We start from the raw sequence: 20,310 nt of genomic DNA on the forward strand, positions 1-20,310 counted from the left end.
TTTACTCTATTTCATAAAAATTTTCTTATTAACTTTGTTATAGCTAACTCTCTACAATTTTGCCAATCTTGTTATAACTAATCTATTTTTATTTTAAAAACTTTTAAAATTTCCTTAAGTCGGGAAAAAGCAATCTTCTATCATGCATAGGTTGTAAATACAAACAGATATAGCAGAATCATTATTAAAGCACATCAGAAACACAACCTTCTTTTTTATTTTATTTTATTTTATTATTATTTTTTTTTGAGACAGGGTCTCTATTGCCCAGACTGGAGTGCAGTGATGGAATCTCAGCCCACCGCAACCTCTGCCTCCGGGTTCAGCTGTTCTCCTGCCTCAGCCTCCCGAGTAGCTGGGATTACAGTCGCGTGCCACTACCGCCCAGCTAATTTTTGTATTTTTAGTAGAGACGGGGTTTCACCATGTTGGTCAGGCTGGTAGTGAACGCTTGCTTCTCATGCAAAGCTCCTCACCCAGGCTTGCCTTAAGCAGGAGGTCCCAGTGTTTCAGCCCAGTGAGTACCTGTGATGTCAAAATGCTGTGATACTTACATACGGAAGCAGAAATCCCAGTCGATGTCATTGCTAACAGTTGGGATACGGATGGGGCTGGCTTGCATCTTCTTCCTACCAAGAATCAGGTAAGGTCAGCTTTGAGAGAAAAGGCTGGGTGTCTGTTCTATTTTCCCCCTCTGGTTTGCTATTAACATTAAACTAAAACTGCTCGAATATATAACCCATCCTAAATCCACAGACTACGCATACTCAGATATGGAGACTGCTGGAAAACAGACATTTGCCAAATTAAATGCCTAAGTTAAATTTCTTTCCCCTAATTTCAACTCCACCCTACTTCTCCAAAATCCTTGGCCTTTATGTCTCAAAGCAAACACATTTACTGTTCCTGGGTCATCAAAACTATGGTCACCTACTTAACTCAGATATTGTTTTTGCAGGTCTGACGGCGTGATGGATTTAAGCAAAGCAACCAACTCTCAGTGGTAAACGAAGCACAGCCAGTGTATTGGTTAATTCTGCCTTTTTTTTTCCCCCTGGGGTCATTTCACTAATTAATAGCAGATTCTAGTAAAGGGGTCACAAGGCGGGTACAGAGGCTCACGCCTGTAATCCCAGCACTGTGGGAAGCCGAGGCGGGTGGATCACCCGAGTTCAGGAGTTCGAGACCAGCCTGGCCAACAGGGTGAAACCCCGTCTCTACTAAAAATACAAAATATAGTCGGCTGTGGTGGTGCACGCCTGTAGTTCCAGCTACTCTGGAGGTTGAGGCAGGAGAATCGCTTGAACCCGGGAGGCGGAGATTGCGCCACTGCACTCCAGCCTGGGCGACAGAGCGAGACTCCGTCTCAAAATAAAACAATAAAATGAAATTCATGTGTCTGTTTTAGTTGTTGCTGTTAGATGATGGGGGAAACCTCGGAAGCACATGACGAAAAATGTGATTTCTAAATACAGTATTTGTGAAATTCAACTCTCAAGGAAGGCTATGCCAGTCGCTTAAATCAAATCCAAATCGAACGCAGTTACTTATTGAATGTTAACATCCACCAAGTCGCCTCTCTTTTCACCCTCCAGAATCACTAATTCCCGCCGAGCCCTGAGAGGCTTTCTGATCCAGGCTCCAGAGCATCCATTATCCGAAAATCAGAAAGGGAGACTCACTAATTCCTCTCTTTAACCTCCACTTTAAACACTATGCCCACAACAAGGAGTTCTGATCTCTCAAACTCCCGGACTCTGTTCCTATGACGTTCCGCACCGCCCTGAACCTCTCAGGGACGAATCGCTCCTCTTTTCCCGCTGTGGTTCCGCGGCAAATCTGTAAGCCCTGACTCCGCAGGTCGAGCTCTGAGAGCCTCTCTGCCGCGGAGGCTCTAAGAGAACGCGCGAGTGCGCAAGGCGCACCTGGCTCCAGGCGGGGAAACCACGCCCCGGAACCAGCCTCCCAGCTCCCTGAGCCCGACTGCGCTGCTTCCTCCCGCTGCGTCGGCCTCCTGACCCTGGCGCACCTCGGTCCGGGCGCCAAAGCGGTGCCTCGCGAAAGCTGCACAGCCTGCGAGGTCCCCAGTTACCTTCCGCGACCCGGATCCGGCCCAGGAGACAATACCGTTGCCATGGGAACGGAACGCTACGGGTTCTGCTGGGAGCGCCTGTAGCCATGGCGACGCGGGGCACTTCCGGTTCGGAGAGTCCCTGTTGGCTGGCGCCTACAGCAGCTCTTGCCTTACCCTCCGCTTTCCCGTCACCGCAGGTTAGACGGGCACGGCCTCCGGCTCGCCCCAAAATTGGCGTCTGCATATTGTATCTCACGAGACCTTACCCCTCGGAGGTGAAGGCGTAGGAAGAGAAGATACATTCCGTCCAAGGATGGAAGGGAGCGCCGGGCCCCACGGCCCTACTTATTTAAAGATGCGACGTGTGCGGGCTGTATTCGGCGACGATCCCTGGCCACGGTGCACCCCCACAGCTCCTCGGGAGTTTTGTTTTTATGGACCCCAGAGGAAAGGCTTAGATATGGCTGTTGACTGTGCTGGCACCGTCTGTGTTACCCAGTAAGATTGGAGCTAGGCATGGTTAGGAAAGCTGATTGCAGGAAGAGAGTAGGGTAAGAAATCGACTACTAGATCTGCTAATGGTTAGCTGTTCATTATTTATTTAGCACTTAGCCGTAAATAATGCAGCCATATCTTACCCCTTCGTTGGCATGGAATACACAGTGTGTGTAATACACACAAGGTGCAGAGGCAATTGTGGCCATACCCAAACAAACAGCGCCAGCTCTTGCAACGCTATGTTGAAGGATGTTATTATGAACCCTATCATAGACTAGGCCCATGGCAAGTCAAGTTGGAGTGAATGTGTCCCAGTTGTTTTCAGAAAAGAGCAGACTAGGTAGAGAGACAAGGAGAACACTGAGAATGTGAAAGATGGTGTTTACGTTTGATGTTTGTTATTTCCAGCTCTAGGCTGGAAGTTTAATTGCCATTGATCCAAGACTGCCAAGAAAGCCTTTTTGGAGTTAGGTTGGAGGAGTTATTTAAATGAGTTTTCTTGAATATCTCTTAAGTAAAACCTGTATGGTCTGTTAACTCAAGATTTAAATCTGTACTTTCGAGCTCCATAGTCACAATTTTGGAAAGATTCCCCCACTTTATTCTTTTTCCTAAGAAAACTCTCAGCATGGAACAATGATGACAGCAATGAACCTGATTTCAGAATGTCAAGGTTCTGGTTTTGACTCTGTAGCCTGGGCCGAGTCACGGCCAGTGGGTCCCAATTTTCTTGCCTATACGGTGAAGGTTTTTGTACCACTTGCTTTCTGAAGCGCCTTCTGGTTCCAGGTTTCTGTAAGGGGTAAACGATTTTTGTGACTCTATGAACAGTATTTAACATGTATGGGAGTAAAAAGGAAGAACCTGTTTCCTGTTCTCCAACATTTATTTCTTTTACCCCTTGTTAAGTTGGTCATCAAATTGAAAGGTTTTAATGTTCTTTCATTCTAGGAAATGGCTGTGAGATTGTTTCTAAGTATATTAAAGGTAATGTCTCTTTTCTAAACCTTTGCTTTTGCTGATAATTGTGAAGAGAAGAACCAGAACAGGCACTGAATTCCCATTCCTAAAGCCAACGCTCTAATTCGGCCTCCATTTCATTAGCTCTGACCGGAAGCATGTTGCCTGCATCTGTAAAAATTATAAATCAAAATAAAATAACTTTGGCGACTATTTTTTTTCTTTTTTTGAGACAGAGTCTCACTCTGTGGCCCAGGTTGGAGTGCAGTGGTGTGATCTTGGCTCAGTGCAACCTCTGCCTCCCGGGTTCAAGCAATTCTGCTGCCTCAGCCTCCCGAGTAGCTGGGATTACAGATGTGTGCCACTACTGTCTGTCTAGTTTTTGTATTTTTAGTAGAGACAGGGTTTCACTGTGTTGGCCAGGCTGGTCTCGAACTCCTGACCTCAGGTGATCTGCCTGCCTCAGCCTCCCAAAGTGCCGAGATTACAGGTGTGAGCCACCGTCCAGCCAGAACTTTGAGGACTCTTGAAGTTTTTTGGTATTTCTTTCCTTGTCATGTTAACCCTGTCCCCCAAATGTAAGCTTTAGTTGTAGTGTATACACTTTTAGGTTTGTTCACTAACTCTAGAATGGCATCCCACTAATCTAAGTGGCTAGTGCGTTTCCACCGTGTGTATTCACATTCCCTCCCCTCATCCGGAGGTTGAGGTGGCAAGCATTGCTCTTGCAGAAATTGCATACAGGAAGCAGTATGGAGGGTTTTTCTAGGCTCTTACAACCCCAAATCAAATGTGATTATCTCCAAGCTATTCTTATCCCAGAACTGTGAAATTTAAGGCAAGGAAATCCAAATAAACTTTCGCTTGGAACACATTTTTATGGCCTCTCAAGAGAGGGTTAGATGCCTTGCTTCTGAGCCCTCGCAGTATCCTGTCCACAATCTCATCATGACTCTCACATTGTACTGGCACTTCTGTTTATTTGCAAGTTTCTCCAATCTCCATACATCTATCCATCCACCCAGACAAAAATATTTGTGGAATACCTACTATGTGCCAGATAATGTTCTAAGCAGTAGGAAAGCAAAAGTGAACAAATAAGATAATGATTTTGCTTTCCAGGAATTTATATTCTACTAGATGAAGAAAAACAGAGCTGCCAGTAAACAGTACGGTGTCTCTGCAAGTTACAAAAAGGCACAAGGCTTAGCGAGTATGCAGTGACAGTGTATGAATTTGGAAAAAGCCTTTTCCTCCAGCCAGACTCAGACCCCTGCTAAGGAGTACAGCTTTGGGAACAGAGAGTGGGCTGGATTTCAGGACTCACTCACTCCCTTAGCCAGAAGAGTCACCTTAAGAAAAAGTGGGCTGGGCGCAGTGGCTCACGCCTGTAATCCCAGCACTTTGGGAGGCCAAGGCGGGTGGATCACCAGATCAGGATTTTGAGACCAGCCTGGCCAACATGGCAAAACCCCATCTCTACTAAAAGTAAAAAATTAGCTGGGTGTGGTGGCGGGTGCCTGTAATCTCAGCTACTTGGGAGGCTGAGGCAGGAGAATTGCTTGAACGTGGGAGGCAGAGGTTGCAGTGAGCCGAGATTGTTCCATTGCACTCCAGCCTGGGTGACAAGAGCAAGAATCCATCTTAAAAAAAAAGAAAAGAAAAAAGAAAAAGAAAACGTGATAAACAGTTATGGAGAAAAATAAAACCAGGTAAGGGATTTAGAAGGTGATGTGGCCATGGCGGGAGGGGTGTGCTATCTTACATAGTGTAGTTAAACAGGGCCTCTCTGACAAGATGACATTGAGAAGATACCTCAAATCATGCAACAAATTGTGCAAATATCTAGGAGAAGAACATTCTAAGATGTTAACAGCAAGTGCAAAAGCCCTGAGGCAGGAACAAGTTTAATGGGGTCAAAGAACAGCAAAGGGTAGTAAGAATGAGGAAGAAAGAGACAAAAGACTGTGTCAGTAAAGTAGTGGGGCATCAGGTCATGGAGGGCCTTATAGGCAATTCATCCGTCTAAATATTCATCTACCCACTCAGTGAATACAGAATACCTGCTAGGTAGCAGGCCCTGATTGGCCAGCTGTGAGCTCCTCGTGAGCAGGAGTTGTTATCATTGAGCCTTTAGCATTCAGCACAGTGCCTGGGCTATACCAGTGTTAAAAAAAATAAAATAAAAAAATAAACTACAAATGACCTTTAGGAACTCCATTAGTAGAGATTCTCCCTGTGTGTATCAGTTTCCTATTGTTGCTGTAATGTCACCACAAACTCAGTGGCTTAACAAACCACAACTTTATTATTGTATAATTCTGGAGGTTGAAAGTCTGAAATGGGTGTCACTGGGCTAAAGACAAGCTGTCTGCAAGGGTGGCTCCTTCTGGGAGCTCAAGGAGAAAATTTTTTCTTACCTTTTCCAGCCTCTAGAGCCTGGCTGCATTCCTTGATTTGTTGTCTTCATCTTCAAAGCCAGCAGCAATGCAGCATCTTCAAATCTCTGACCCTTCTTTCCATTTTTAAAAGACCCCTCTTGTTATACTGGGCCCACCTGGATAATCTTATTTAAAGGTCAGCAGACTAGCAGGCTTAATTCTATCAGCAACCTTAATTCCTCCTTGTCATGTAACTTATTCACAGGTTAGATTCACAGCTAACATATTCACAGGTTCTGAGGATTAGGACATGGATGTCTTTGGGAGGACTTATTCTGCCTACTAGAGTGTGTAACTTAAATGCATGGTTTTAAAAACATATGGAGGTGACACATAAGGAGCCCTCTTCTCCTGGCTGTTAGCAGCTTACATCATTTGACCATGTCCTGCTCCTTTCTATCCCTTACTGATATGGTTTGGCTGTGTCCCCACCCAAATCTCATCTTGAATTCTCACATGTTGTGGGGGGAACGTGGTGGGAGATAATTGAATCATGAGGGTGGGTCTTTCCCATGCTGTTCTTGTGATAGTGGATAAGTCTTACAAGATCTGATGGTTTTAAAAACGGGAGTTTCCCTGCACAAGCTCTCTCTTTGCCTGCTGCCATCCATTTAAGACGTAACTTGCTCCTCCTTGCCTTCTGCCATGACTGAGAGGCCTCCCTAGCCACGTGGAACTGTAAGTCCATGAAACCTTTCTTTTGTAAATTGCCCAGTCTTGGATATGTTTTTATCAGCAGCATGAAAACGGACTAATACTCTTATGTATCCTCCACTTTATAATCTGGTACATCCAGTTACGGTTCTTGAATATGCTGTTTCTTCCCATTTTAGAGCCTGCTTTATAGTAAGTATGCAGGAATGTCTCTGCTTTCCTCCTACTCACCTCGTGGGGGCTTTACTCCTCAAAGGAGCCTTTCCATCTGCTGGAACCCATGTTGATTGTTCCCTTGCCCAGCTCCTATGGCTCACTGAGCCCTTGTTCTTTTGTTTCTCAAATATGTCACATGCTCCCATAATGCTTGACAAATCTCTGCCCTGATCTGGTGAATAGAAAATTGCTACTCTTGTGAAAGCCCTGGTTCTTTGGTCTGTGGCTTTTTTCAGCTCACTCTTGGCCTTGCAGTCTGCTGCTTAACTTTGCTCAAAAAATGACCCCAATCTTTGTTGCATAATGTTTCTGCTACTGTCGGCACCCAATATTCTTGTTATGCTGCATTGCAAAATGTTGTGCTTCAACATGTTCGGGGAGTGTTTTCCCCTCACAGCGTATCATGTGTTTATCTGAAGATGGGTGGGTTTAATTATTAAAGGCTTTGGAGTTTGTCTTAAAGTGTATGTAAGGAAAACAAATTAATGACTCTTATTCAAACAACATGAAGGGAAAGGCCATTCTTTCTCGATGTGATGATACGAACAATATTCTATTCATTTTTTTTCTGCCCATATCTTGATGGAAGCTAATGTGAAAATGAGCAATTTGAAAATTCAAAAAATCCTTACACGTGTAAAGATATACATACATATATAGGATAGTCATTGCATCATTTTTGTAGCTGCAATACTGGAAGCAATTAAATGTCCATAATGTGGAATTATCAAGATAAAATATAGCACCATACTATGCAATTTTATTCAGCAGTTAAAAAGAATGAGATGTGTATGCTGACAGAGAATAATCTCCAAGATATTTAAAGAAGAAAGAAAAATACCTGCCTACATGTACATATAGACAGAGAATGTCTCAGGTCACCGAAGAAACTTACTAGATGTTGCTTCTGGGTAGATGCACTAAGGATTGGGGAGTAAGAGAAAGATTTATTTGTGGTTCCTTTCATTTGTCCTACAATCTCAGCTGCTATCTAATTGTGGAGGCAGGAGAGTTTCTTTTCATATCCCAATTTTGCCTTATGAGGTGTTTCTGTCCATCAGAGATGACTGGTTTGGGTTTATCTCAGTTTCCTCCAGCTGAGTGTCCCCATGAAGTCACCTTCTGAGTTGTCTGGTTGGCCACAGTTGAAATAAAAGGTTCAATTGAGTATCACACACATGCTTTCTTTGAAATAAAGTTTCAGTGTATAGTAGGAAGGCACAATGAAACTGAAGTAGAGGTGGAATCATGTTGTAAGTGAAGGGAAATGGCCTTGTTACATTGGAGTATGATAAACAATGCTAACTTCTTAAGTAGCTGTACCTATTTCATGTAATTTTAATTATGATTATAACCTGCAACAATTTTAATTATGATTTTAACCTTGCCAGAATTCACCTGACAAGAGTTTTGTCAGGAATGAATTGAATTGTCTTTGTAATGGGGCAGGAAAATGTATCTGGATTTTTTTTTTTTTTTTTTTTTTTTTTTTTACTGTGTGTATGTATAATTTTTTCAAAAAAAGCAAGAAGCAAGAGGGAAAAAAAATGCAGTGGAGGCTTCCAAACAGTTAAACAGACTGCAGATTAAATGAGAGGCAATTGTGAATTAAAGGCAACTGTGATTCAACTGCCCCAAAGCGGCTGATACTCAGGGCAGAGCTCAGGGCGAATCCAAGAGCTGGGAAAAGGAAATGATGTGAGACTTTGTGTGAGACAGTGTGGACAACTCATACCAGCTGAGCATAGCACAGACTAGAAAACTCATCACACTGAAATGCTATTGAACTGATCTTCAGAAGCCACACAGATATGCTTCCGAATACACCAAAAATCAACACCAGAAATGCAAAATGAAACAAGTTTATTTTCTCCAATAACTTCTGTAAATTACAAAGACAAAATACTAAAAACTACAGCATATAACTTTTCAATATTTAACCAGAGTACTCGTAATAAATATGCATCCGGAAACAAGATAAAAGGCTACACCTCGTCAGGCATCCTACAAAAATGTCTCAAGTTTTATATCCTCTGCAGCATTTCTGTGTGGGGGCAGAAGGGGCTGTTGTGTATTTTCTGAAGTGCTGTGACAAAAGGTCCTTTCACATTTCTTTGGAGCATTTTTGAAATTGCTTAACTATAATTAAACAACTTAAGAAAAGTAACACCAAGCTTTAAAGCCATTTTTGCTTTGCTGTCATTGGTCCTTATCCAATACAGATCAACATATCATCCAGCACAGCCAAGCACCCACTGAGGCCAGGCAGCCTTGTGGGACGTGGGCCCTGTCAGAGCAGGCCCTACTTTCAGTTAAATACTTTGGAGAGTCCTGGATTCTGTCTCTCTCCCTCAACAAGATTAATGCCATAAGGGAAGTTGCAAGCGTGTTAGAAACATTTTTAACCTGAAAGTAAAGTGAACAGAAATATTTTTTTTCCGAGACCTCTGCTATGCACCATAATATTACCATATCAGGGTTTTTAGCTTCAAAGTTGAAAAACAGATTGGTACTAACAGTCCTTCCAGAGATCATTTATGGGCGCTGGTAGAGTCAGGGCATTCAAAACATTCAACGGGTAAAAGGAGGATTTGCTAGATTCAGAAATGCGCTACAATTCTGAAGACACCATGGCTGAAAGTTCTAGGGGTGTTGGTGGCAGCTCCTATTAGGTCTGGCATACATAACTACCTTTTGCTATAGCTGAAAACTTTAAGGAAAAAGTTATATTTTTAAAAAGTCTCAAGCATGGCTACCTAAAAAGTATTTTGTTAATATAATCTACTGTAATTTCACTTATTTAGGAGTTTAGATATGAAAACATCTTTATGAGCCAATAAAAATATTACAGAGAAAAAAATACTTTTACAAAAGTTGAGGTTAAGAACTATGAGGCATTTCTTTTGGCTGTAAACACACAGTTTACTGTCCCTTGTTGAAACACAAATGTTTGGATTTCCTGAGCTTCACGGATAACAGCAGGAGGCAAGTTTGCATAGAAAATTTGCAGTATGTCAACAATTTACTTAAAAAAAGAACTTTTAAGGACAACTTGCTTTTGTTTTTAAGTTTCATATTTTAGTTAATAGTGTTCATCAAACTGAATATTGATAAGCAGGGTGATGAGATATATAAGGCAGATGGGAAGAAAACATGGAATTAGAGTTTTTAAATCCACAGGATATCATGATGAAGGGTTTTAAGCAGATACTTCATAACTAGTGCCATACTAATTTAGTTAGAAATTAAATCATGTTTTGGAATGGAAAGCCAAAGGCAAAAATAGCTCTCCTGTGCTGAATGGCACTGCCCGAGTACAGGAATGGAAGGAGCATTCACTGCAGGAGGCCTCAGCACATCACTCGGTGGTGATAAAGCCACTCAGCCAGTCAGGGATGGAGGAGGGGGCCCCCCTGCCAGCATCAGGACCAGACCTCTGGGCATGGCTGATCCCAGCTCTGGAATCTGAAGGGATGACAGGGACTTTCACCTCTGCTGGTTTGAAGTCTCTAAGCAGTTCTGAGGCGGGCAGTCTTCTCCTGGGAGAAGTCCTCAGAAACCTTTGGAAAGGGAAGAAGCTACGCTAGGCCACAGTGCATACCACGAATGAGAACAATGGCAGCAGCTGCCGACAACTCTGGATCTAACACAAAGACGGATGACAAGGGGCAGTGTCCTGCCAAGGAATCCACTTTACTTCTTTTGAGACTGGTTTTTACACATGGTAAGGATTTGCTTCAGTACTTTCTGGACATCTTCATCCATCTGGCCCTAGGATATTCAAACACAAGGTACTCATTAGAACCTAAATTAAGCCATGGCACTTTCTTCTCTGGGGAATGAGATGGCTGACTGCAATGAAGACCTGGGCTAATTCCCACATCTTTCACAGGAATGTCAGCCCTATCATTTCCCAAATTTCTATGAGGAACTGAGTCAAAGAAAGGGCCCTGCCTTTATCCAGCTGGAAGATGAGGTGGCAGTGTCTACCAAAACCCTCAGCAAAAGCTGTCTGGGGTCTCAGTTGCAAATGTGAGTCCAGCAGCCAGAACACCAAGCATCATAGAGCCAAGGCAGCACTGGTAACTAAGAAGATCAGCATTGCTGGAAAATAAAGTCCCGGTCCTCCCAGTGGAGGACCACATCATCCCTCATTCCTCAATAAATGATGGGAGGGCGGGGCATGGTGGCTCATGCGTGTAATCTCAGCACTTTGGGAGGCCGAAGCGGGTGGATTGCTTGAGCTCAGGAGTTTGAGAACAGCCTGGGCAACACGGCAAAGCCCCATCTCTACAAAAAATACAAAAATTAGCCAGGTACGGTGGTGGGTACCTGTAATGCCACCTACTTGGGAGGCTAAGGTGGGAGGATCACTTGAGCCCATGGGTCGAGGCTGCAGTGAGGCGAGATTATGCCATTACATTCCAGCCTGCATGACAGAGTGAGGCCCTGCTTTAAAAGATGGGGCTGTTCCTGGTAAACAGGGCACAAGGCTCCTGACACAGAATCCAAAGCAATGCAAAAGGCATATTCAGGCTTTCCAGTGAAAAGGATTCTCCTCTAATTCTTGTTCATTCTCCTAGTTAAATGATGGGAGTTCTGTCAACATCTGCTGCCGTATTTCTTTAGGATGTCCAGATACTTCAAGGGGCATAACCATACCTGCACAGCATACAGAAGATGCATTCTGTAAACTGATATGACCTCCTGGTGTTGTTTCTTGCATTCCTAGAAAGGGAATATTTCACATTATTAATGAGCTTAGGAGATCTTTAAAGAACAAAAACAAAAAACTATGAGAAAGCTGCAGCCAAATGCTACCCAAGTGGTCCCCTCCACTTTATGCTAGCACTGGAAGCTTCTAAAATTGTGGCCTTACTGGCTTGTGTATTTCTGAATACTTGTCAATCATCTTAGGGAAAAAAGTCTTGGTATGTCAACTCTAGAAAAAACTGTATAAAAAGGAGTTATTATCATCCCACATTTGGTTTTAAAAATATATGCTCTTTGGGCGGCTGAGGTGGGTGGATCACTTGAGGTCAGGAGTTTGAGACCAGCCTGGACAACATGGTGAAACCCCGTCTCTACTAAAAATACAAAAATTAGCCAGCCGTAGTAGTCAGTACCTGTAATCCCAGCTACTCAGGAGGCTGAGGCAGGAGAATCGCTTGAACCTGGGAGGCAGAGGTTGTAGTGAGCCGAGATCACGCCACTGCACTCCAGCGTGGGTGACAGAGCAAAACTCTGTCTCAAAATATATATATATATATATATGTGTGTGTGTATGTGTGTGTGTGTGTATGTATGTGTGTCTATATATGTGTGTGTGTATATATGTATATATGTGTGTGTATATATGTACACATACTTATGCAAATACAGCTACATTAAATGTAAATACTGCAAGGAAATATATCAAATGTAAAAAGTGATTATCTCAGAGTTATTGAATTATGGAAAATTTTTATTTATAGGAACTTGTTAGAGTTTTCTGTATTTTCAACTTTTCTACAATGACCAAATATGTACTAATTTAATTTTTAAAGCCTATTATTTTTAAGGGAATTATTGGTTACCCACTATATGGCCAGCATTGTATAATCCTTGGGGAGCTCAATTATTTAGCTATCAGTGTACCAAGAAGGCAAAGAGGGTGGTGGCCCCAATCTCCAGTGGTTCCTCAATACAGCCGCTGATGCTTCTATTTCTCCTTGAGCTATTACTCCAGTTCCTCTCAGTGGCTGTTTCAAGCCACTCTGAAACTCTTGTTCTAAGAACCTGTCCTCCTAATTCATCAAGAAAATTGAGACCATCATATATGGATTACTTCAAAAATGTACAAAAGTCCATAATACCCATTCTTCCTTCCCCCCATCAGTGTCAGAGTATGAGGTATCTTTCCTGTTATTAAGGGACACTTTAAAACCCGTCCTTTAAGTTCACACCATAAGAAGGCACATTTGGCATTTCTCTCTGTGTTGTTCCCTCCCCACCTTTCGGCAACCTCTACTCAATTATTTATGATTTTATCTTCTGATCTGTCTTCCTTTCTATCACTGCTTCTGTCATCATTTGCTTGGCTTTGATATCTGTGTGAATGATCCATCTAACACCTGGACCTCTCAGTTCCTCAACTTCAGCTTTAATAACATGCTCCTCTTTGGTTCAGCAACTCCTGTCATGGTTGTAGCCCTGCCTCTATCATTACCACCTCTGAAATCTCAACTGAAAGCATCCCACACCCTAACCACCACTTCCCATCTTTCCAGCAAACTTGCTTCAGGTTTCCCCTAACCCCTACTGTGACTGGTTAGCCCCACCAGATACCTATCTACTTACTCACTTCTCTAGCAGCCAGTCTACTGCGGTCCAGATTCTACCCTCCTCCCCACTCCACTGGAATGGTTCTCACCAAGGTTCCCAAAAGCCAGCTAGTGCCATATGTCAGTCCTTGCTAAGTAACAACATATTCTTACTCAGGCCTTCAAGACTCAGCACAAGTGTAACTCCCGTAGGAATCTTTTCATGACTCAGCAAGATTGGGTAGCCACATTTCCTTTGTATGCCCACGGTATGCTGGGCATCTCTTTGTTGATAACTTATATAGAGTATAAACTCCTTGAGGGCAGGGACTGAGTCTTACTCATTTTATATCATCAGCCCTATGTATAATACTGATGTAAGAGCTCAACAAACACATGTTGCGTAATTATAAGAATTACTGTATAAACCAATAGCACTTTATCTACAAGTCTGTAATACCATTTTATCAGGAGAAGAATGACCTGCAGAACACAGTAAAGAGCAGCTTCTCCTAAGTATCCACCATTTCTAGAGCTGTTTCCTCCAAAGCTAGCATTGAACTTTGTGGCCAGCCAGAGTAAGGACTGCAGAAACCTGAATTCACTACAGTTAGGTCTATTCCGAAGAAATCATCAAATCCATGTTCTGTTTGTATATGGTAGCTAGAGACAGTCCAGGACAGACTAACCCTGGACTTTAGGTAGAAAACGGAATGTACCCATGCCAACTCAAACCTTAACAGATATTGTGGTAAGCTAAATAATGGCTCTTGAAAGATGTCCACATCCTAATCCCCAGAACCTGTGAATGTTACTTTATATGGCAAAAGGCATCTTGCAGATGAAATTAAGGGTTTTGAGATGGAGAGGGAGATTATCATGGATTATCTAGGTTGGCTTTAGATGTAATCACAAGAGCCCTTATAAGAGGGAGGCAAGAAAATCAAAGGCTGAAGGAGGAGATGGGAAGACTGAGCAGATGCTGGAGTGATGTGCCTCGAAGATGGAGTAAGGGGCCATGAGCCACAGAATGCAGGCAGCCTCTAGTACTGGAAAAGGCAAGGAAATTGATTTTCTCCTATAGTCTCGAGGAGGAACCAGCCCTGCCAACAACTTGAAGTTAGTCCAGTGAAAGTGATTTTGGAATTCAGTTCAATGCAACTGTAAAATAATACACTCATGTTGTTTTAAACCAAATTTGTGGTGATTTGTTACAATGGACCCAGGAAACAAATTTAGATAAGCAAGGGCTTTCCTGGGTGAAATAAGGAGAGGGGCCAAGAAGCAGCTTCAGATATATAGAGATGCAACTACTAGAGATCCTGGCCCCTAACAAGAAAAAGCTCTTGCCACTGCCAGAGATGGGGAAAGACTGTTGCAGAAAAAGGAGAAGGGGTAAAAAGTTAGGGTATGAGTGAGCACGTAGCCTCCTCCTACTGTCCTGTCGGTTCTTTCCTTCCCAGTGAATATCTGACCCGTTGCATTGCTGATAACGACCAGGAATTCCACCAGTGGCTCCCTCTTTTGCCCTCACTGAAGAAATCAGTCAACTGCTCATTGAAGTACATTCCTTTGGGCTGGGAATCTTTTTGTTCACGCCCACTTGCCCTAGCAGCTGAGATGGTAGGAAATCTGCCAGGCCCTCCACCCCAAACCAGGCAGCAGAAACAAGCCCACTCACCGCCAGCTGGTTCTGGAGCTGTTTGACTTGCTGCTGCAGCGCCTCCAGCTGCTGACTCTGCCTTTTGGATGAGCTTGTTGAGTAGGAGAGCTGGGAGAGGCTGTTCAAGGCCTCCTTCAATTTGGTGACTTCCTTCGACATCTCATTTATCTAGGGGCAAAGGAAAATGGTATTAGCAGACAGTAACATGTCTACAAAGCAAAATTTCATATATTTGTAAGCCTCAAACATAGTCATCTCTTTTGGCCTCTGGGACTTAAGACTTTGGAACAATTCCTTTTTAATACATTTAAATTAAAAAACTCATAAAATGAAATGGATGACAAAATCAGGCAAACTAACAAAGCCCGCTACATCCATTAGGTTCAGATAAAGGCCCTTGAATTACATATTATGTTTTGGTGATGGCGGTAACAAAAGCTGTGATGTTGGTTTCCTACTTTTACTCTTAAAATGGGTATGATTGAAAAAAAAAATCAGAATTAGGATTTCCGCTTTTATTTGGAGACAGCTATATTTTGTCCAATACTGCTGACATGGGTGATCAGGAATAAGGTCTAGGAAGCCTGATATCTCTGGACGTCTTTCTTTAAAGTAAACACAACTAACTCCTTACCGTACCCCACCACTCCCTAATCCCTGTTCCCCTGGATGATAAAGCTCTTTTGAAACACTCATTACAAAAGAATAAAGATAAGTAGTCTCTCACGAATGCTATTCGGAACCTCCGAGACAGGGGACTAGAGATGCAGAGCCGATTGTGGAACCATCCCCCTGAACTTCCCCTTTGCTTCCCTCCTTCCTCCAGCAACACGGCCAGCACCATCTCTTATGTCCAGCGCCATCTCAAATTGCCGGCTCCCCACATTCCTCCCCCTTCCTCTCCTATATACCTGTCAAAGGAGGGACCGGCGAGGGTAGCTTTTACAGTGACTTGAGGGGAAGCTCATGGACCTTAGGGAAACAGGATTAAGTCTAGGAGTATTTTAGTTTCATATTATGGAGGAATCTGTTCTGAATCCAAAAAAAGAACCTGAAGTTTGAGGTGGATCACAAATACTTTCCAGTTTGCAGGTTCACTTCTGATCCCCAGTACTGGCAAAGCTTCTGTAAAATGATTTTTAAAGGACAGATATGCACCACATATGTGAAAATGCTTTAGTATAAGGAGAAGTGGCCGAAGATTGATGTTTGCTTATTGATTATTTTTTGAGGCAGGGTCTCACTCTGTTGCCCAGGCTAAAATGCAGTGGTGTTGATATGGCTCATGACAGTCTTGACTTGCAGGGCTCTAGTGATTTTCCTGCCTTAGCCTCTCAAGTGGCTGGGACTACATGCTCATACCACCATGCCTGGCTAATTTTAAAATTTTTTGTACCGATGGGGTCTCACTATGTTGCTGAGGCTGGTCTCAAGCCATCCTCCCATCATGGCCTCCCAAACTGCTGGAATTAGAGGAGTGAGCCACTATGCCCAGCAGATGTGTTTTTAAAATACGAATACCCAACAAAGAATTCTTTTTCTTTTTTTTTTTTTGAGATGAAGTCTGTTCACTCTGTTGCCCAGGCTGGAGTGCAGTGGCCTGATCTTGGCTCACTGCAACCACCACCTCCTGGGTTCAAGCCATTCTCCTGCCTCAGCCTCCCTAGTAGCTGGGATTACAGGCGTGTGCCACCACGCCCAGCTAATTTTTGTATTTTTAGTAGAGACGTGGTTTCACCATGTTGGCCAGGCTGGTCTCGAACTCCTGACCTCAAGTGATCCACCCACCTTGGCCTCCCAAAGTGCTGGGATTATAAGCATGAGCCACCACATCCGGCCGACCCAACAAACTATTCTTAATGTGGCTTTGGTGACAGATAAAGTTCATGTGCAGAGCCTCTGAGCATTCACTCCAGTTTAGTGCCAACACTAGAAATATTTAATATAGTAAAAGCCAAAGAGACTAAGACTTATTGCTAGAAACCCAACAGCAATACAGTTTCACCAACCTTTTTATCTTTATCTTCCTCCAGTTTTGAAGAGCTCTCAGAGTATCTTTTCATTTCTGCAAGTTCTTCCTGAGCTTGCTGGAATTTTTGCAGAAGTTCATTTACTTCTTGCTCTTTGGATTTCAAGAGAGTCTGAATATTTTCCTTTTCTCTTTTCACCTGTGAGACCTCACTTCTAATCTGGACAACCTCTGAATGGACCTTCTCTTTCTCTTTCACAGATTCCTTTAATTTCGATGCCAACACACTCACTTCACTCTCTAAGGATGACTGGAGCTTTTCATAGGAAGACCGAGGTACCATTGCATCAGTCATAGCAGCTTTCTCTTCTAAGAGTTGTTTCTCCAGCTTTGCTACTTCCACTTCCTTGCTTGCAAGGTGTTCCTTAAGATTGCTTATTTTTTCTTCCATCTCTTTTGCTGCAGTCCGCAGCGTGGTTATCACTTGCAAATGTTCTGTGATAGAGACAGAGTTCTCTTTTTGTGCATCGACCAGTTGTTTGAGCTGGGTCAACTCATTCAACACTTTTGAATACTGAGACTTCATTTCAGACAGTGCATCTTCTGCTTTAGCCCTGGACACGTTTGTCAATTGGATCAGTTTCTCATGCTCTGCTTTATGGATATATTCAGCTGTGACATCCTCTAGAGATTTCCTTTTCCTGTAATCCTCCAGCTCAGCCTGGGCTTCTTTGTACAGCTGTGACAGCTCGCTCACCTGTTTATTGAGTTCATCTATCATCCTATTCATGGCTTCTTTCATGTCCTCAGCTTCATCACTGGCTTCCTGTGTCATCTGACTTTTTAGTGTGTCTTTTAATTTCATGATTTCTTCTTGGGCTTCTTGGTATTTCTCAAACAAAAATGCTTTCTCCTTATTCATATTCTCAATAACACAGCAATATGAACTTTTCATTTCCTCGTACTCTTCCACAGGTGGCTTAATCACTGTACCTTTCTCCCTCTCTACCAGTTTTTCCTCTAACTCTCTCACTTTCTCTTTATTTCTTTCACTTTCTTCTAATGCATTCTGCAGATCCTGCTTTAGCACATTTATTTCCTCTTCCGTGACCCTCAGCTCATGGAAATGTGAATAATTATCCATGCTTTCAGGTGAGACAAGACCGAGTTTCATCTGCTTCTGCACTCTAAGGACTTCTTTCATAGCCTCCTCGTATTTGCTCTGAGTTTCTTTAAGTTTCTGGCTGAGGTCAGAGCTGTTCTCTGAAATCTCAGTGTTGTTTAAGCATACCAGTTCTGCCCTTCGGGACTGGAGTTCGACCTGTAGCTGTTTTCTCTCGGCTTCAGAGCTCTCTAATCTCTTCTGTAGATCTTGCAAAATCTCTTGCAGTTGCTGAATTCTGACATCATTGTCAGTAGTGGATTTACCTAAAGAATGTATTAAGACAGATGGAGATGATTTGGAGTCTGGGGGAGAGGTTTCACCAGGTTTTCCCAGGGATGGGCCCAAGTCAGTTTGGGTGGAATGGTATGAGTCAAAGCTTAGGTCTGCTTCCGCCTCCTTGGGTGATTTGGCCTAGGAAAAAAAGCAAGAATTAAATGATATCAAAGGTCAGGAGATTGAGACCATCCTGGCTAACACGGTGAAACCCCGTCTCTACTAAAAAAAATACAAAAAATTAGCCGGGCGTGGTGGCGGGCGCCTGTAGTCCCAGCTACTCGGGAGGCTGAGGCAAGAGAATGGCGTGAACCCGGGAGGCGGAGCTTGCAGTGAGTCGAGATCGCGCCACTGCACTCCAGCCTCGGAGACAGAGCGAGACTCCGTCTCAAAAAAAAAAAAAAAAAAAAAAAGATACCAAAGGCGTGGTTAGCTAAGCAAGGAACTAGAATGAGAGGAGTAAATCCGCAACTTTGGTACGAGAGAGTAGCATGATCACTTTGCCTGTGTATTCTCATGCCATGAAAAAAGACAGTCTGGGACATGAGTGGGACTAATGACACAAAGCTTGTTTTGGGTTCTATTGGGACAGATGATTCGTGTCACTTTGAAAACACTAAAATTGTTTTCTCTACAAAGCCTCCAATTCAAAAATTTCCTTTATTTCTTATATCATTCTACTTGCCAAGAGGGGTAATGGATATATAGTACAGCTATTTCTTCTTCTTATTTTTTGGTACAGCCATTTCTTATCAAGTTCTTAAACCTGTTAAGTGATCAACTTTACTAAATGAATGGATAATATTATATATATATATATATATACACACACATACATATATAATTTAAAACATAAAATTTTAATATATATAAAATCAAAATATAAAATTATATATATTATGCATCATTCTATGCATATAGTATATTTTATATAGAATTTTTATTTCTATAAATTTTGTTTGTTTTATTTATATAATTTATTAAACATATAGAATATTTAATACTGATCATACTATGTGTATAATTATTTATAATTTACCAGTTGAATAATTTACAGAAAGAGTTAATGAATAACACTCTCATGAAACAAATAACTATAAGATGCTTAAAGCTAATATTTAAAAAGAAACTAATGTACACATTTAAAACAAAATACATCTGACTACTGAAAAGACCAAGAGCTTGACTCTACAGAATAGTCCGTGATAGCAATCTATTTATATACCTGTAATTTATCTTGTAACTCCTTATTGTGTAAGGTAAGGGAAGCAACTTTTGCTTGCAATAGGGAGAGAAGATCTTGTTGGTCAGCTTCAGAACTTATATCCAATAAGCTATCAGCACCTTGGGAAAGAGAAAGCCATTTAAAATATAAAACAATTAAACTCTTATTTCTCTAACCTGAGACAAATTCACTTCCTAGCCTAATCCAGTTCTTCTTCCTGGCCCTAATTATAAAACGCCCTAGCAGCTGGATGGGTGAACTAAAATTTTCATTTTATATAGAAAGGAAACTGGGGTTTCCTTACTGTGGTATTGCTAGCACAATACTAGATACATGTGTACACAAGGCAATTCTGAAAATTGATGAATTTGGTCATATATTTCCTATTCATTTGCTTAAGTGTCATATCTTGGTTGTTGTTGGTTCTTCCCTGTGCCTTGTAAGTCTCAGTTCTGTGAATCATTTTAGAAATGTCTCTGGAATCTGGTTTCTTTCTTTCCCCTACCACCATTACTGTAGTTAAGACTTTATCACCTTACTTGGAAACTCTGCAAACAGCTTCCCAACAAATCTCTGCCTCTCTCTTCTTCCCAGTGAAACTGTAGCCTGCACAGCAACGTCAGACCAGTCTTCCTAAAACATACTTTGATTGGGTCATTCCTCTGGGTCAAGTGCTTTAATTGTTTTCCCTCCAAAAATAATCTCCAAATTCCTTTATCTGGGTTCAGGCCTCTATGATTTGGCTCCAGTCTACTTCTTCAGGTTCATGACACTGCTACTTTTCTAGATTCCTATTTTCCTCAGATTCATGGTTCCCATCACACCCTCTACATTCTCAACACACAGCTGATTCTTTCATTCTTTATCCAC

At 42.3% G+C, this 20,310-nt stretch overlaps 2 protein-coding genes across 28 annotated transcripts in view; both read right to left on the reverse strand.

The window, feature by feature from the left end:
• TTC23L (tetratricopeptide repeat domain 23 like) overlaps positions 1-4,390 on the reverse strand; it is a 63,357-nt gene extending 58,967 nt beyond the window's left edge. For 3 of the 10 annotated variants that reach the window (XR_008625395.2, XR_008625391.2, XM_034960200.2), the window contains exons 1-2: positions 2,030-4,390; positions 555-629 (exon numbers count right to left, since the gene is read on the reverse strand). Coding sequence is in view for 4 of the 10 variants with exons in the window: in XM_034960200.2 (XP_034816091.2) it covers positions 555-629; positions 2,030-2,318 (364 nt within the window). In the remaining 6 variants the exon portion in view is untranslated. Of the gene's footprint in view, positions 1-554; positions 630-1,925 lie in introns of all 10 variants that reach the window. The other 7 variants (XR_008625392.2, XM_034960201.2, XR_008625393.2 and 4 more) reach the window with 5 other exon arrangements.
• Positions 4,391-8,689: 4,299 nt separating this feature from the next.
• Positions 8,690-20,310, reverse strand: part of RAI14 (retinoic acid induced 14) — a 176,902-nt gene continuing 165,281 nt past the window's right edge. For all 18 annotated transcript variants that reach the window (XM_034960196.4, XM_034960193.4, XM_063604513.1 and 15 more), the window contains 5 exons: positions 19,441-19,559; positions 16,818-18,353; positions 14,827-14,976; positions 11,506-11,571; positions 8,690-10,614 (listed from right to left, as the gene is read on the reverse strand). In XM_034960196.4, coding sequence (XP_034816087.2) covers positions 10,537-10,614; positions 11,506-11,571; positions 14,827-14,976; positions 16,818-18,353; positions 19,441-19,559 — 1,949 coding nt within the window. In that variant the 3' untranslated portion in view covers positions 8,690-10,536. The remainder of the gene's footprint in view (positions 10,615-11,505; positions 11,572-14,826; positions 14,977-16,817; positions 18,354-19,440; positions 19,560-20,310) is intronic.

The sequence above is a fragment of the Pan paniscus genome, chromosome 4, assembly GCF_029289425.2.
Source record: "Pan paniscus chromosome 4, NHGRI_mPanPan1-v2.0_pri, whole genome shotgun sequence".
NCBI lineage: Eukaryota > Metazoa > Chordata > Mammalia > Primates > Hominidae > Pan > Pan paniscus.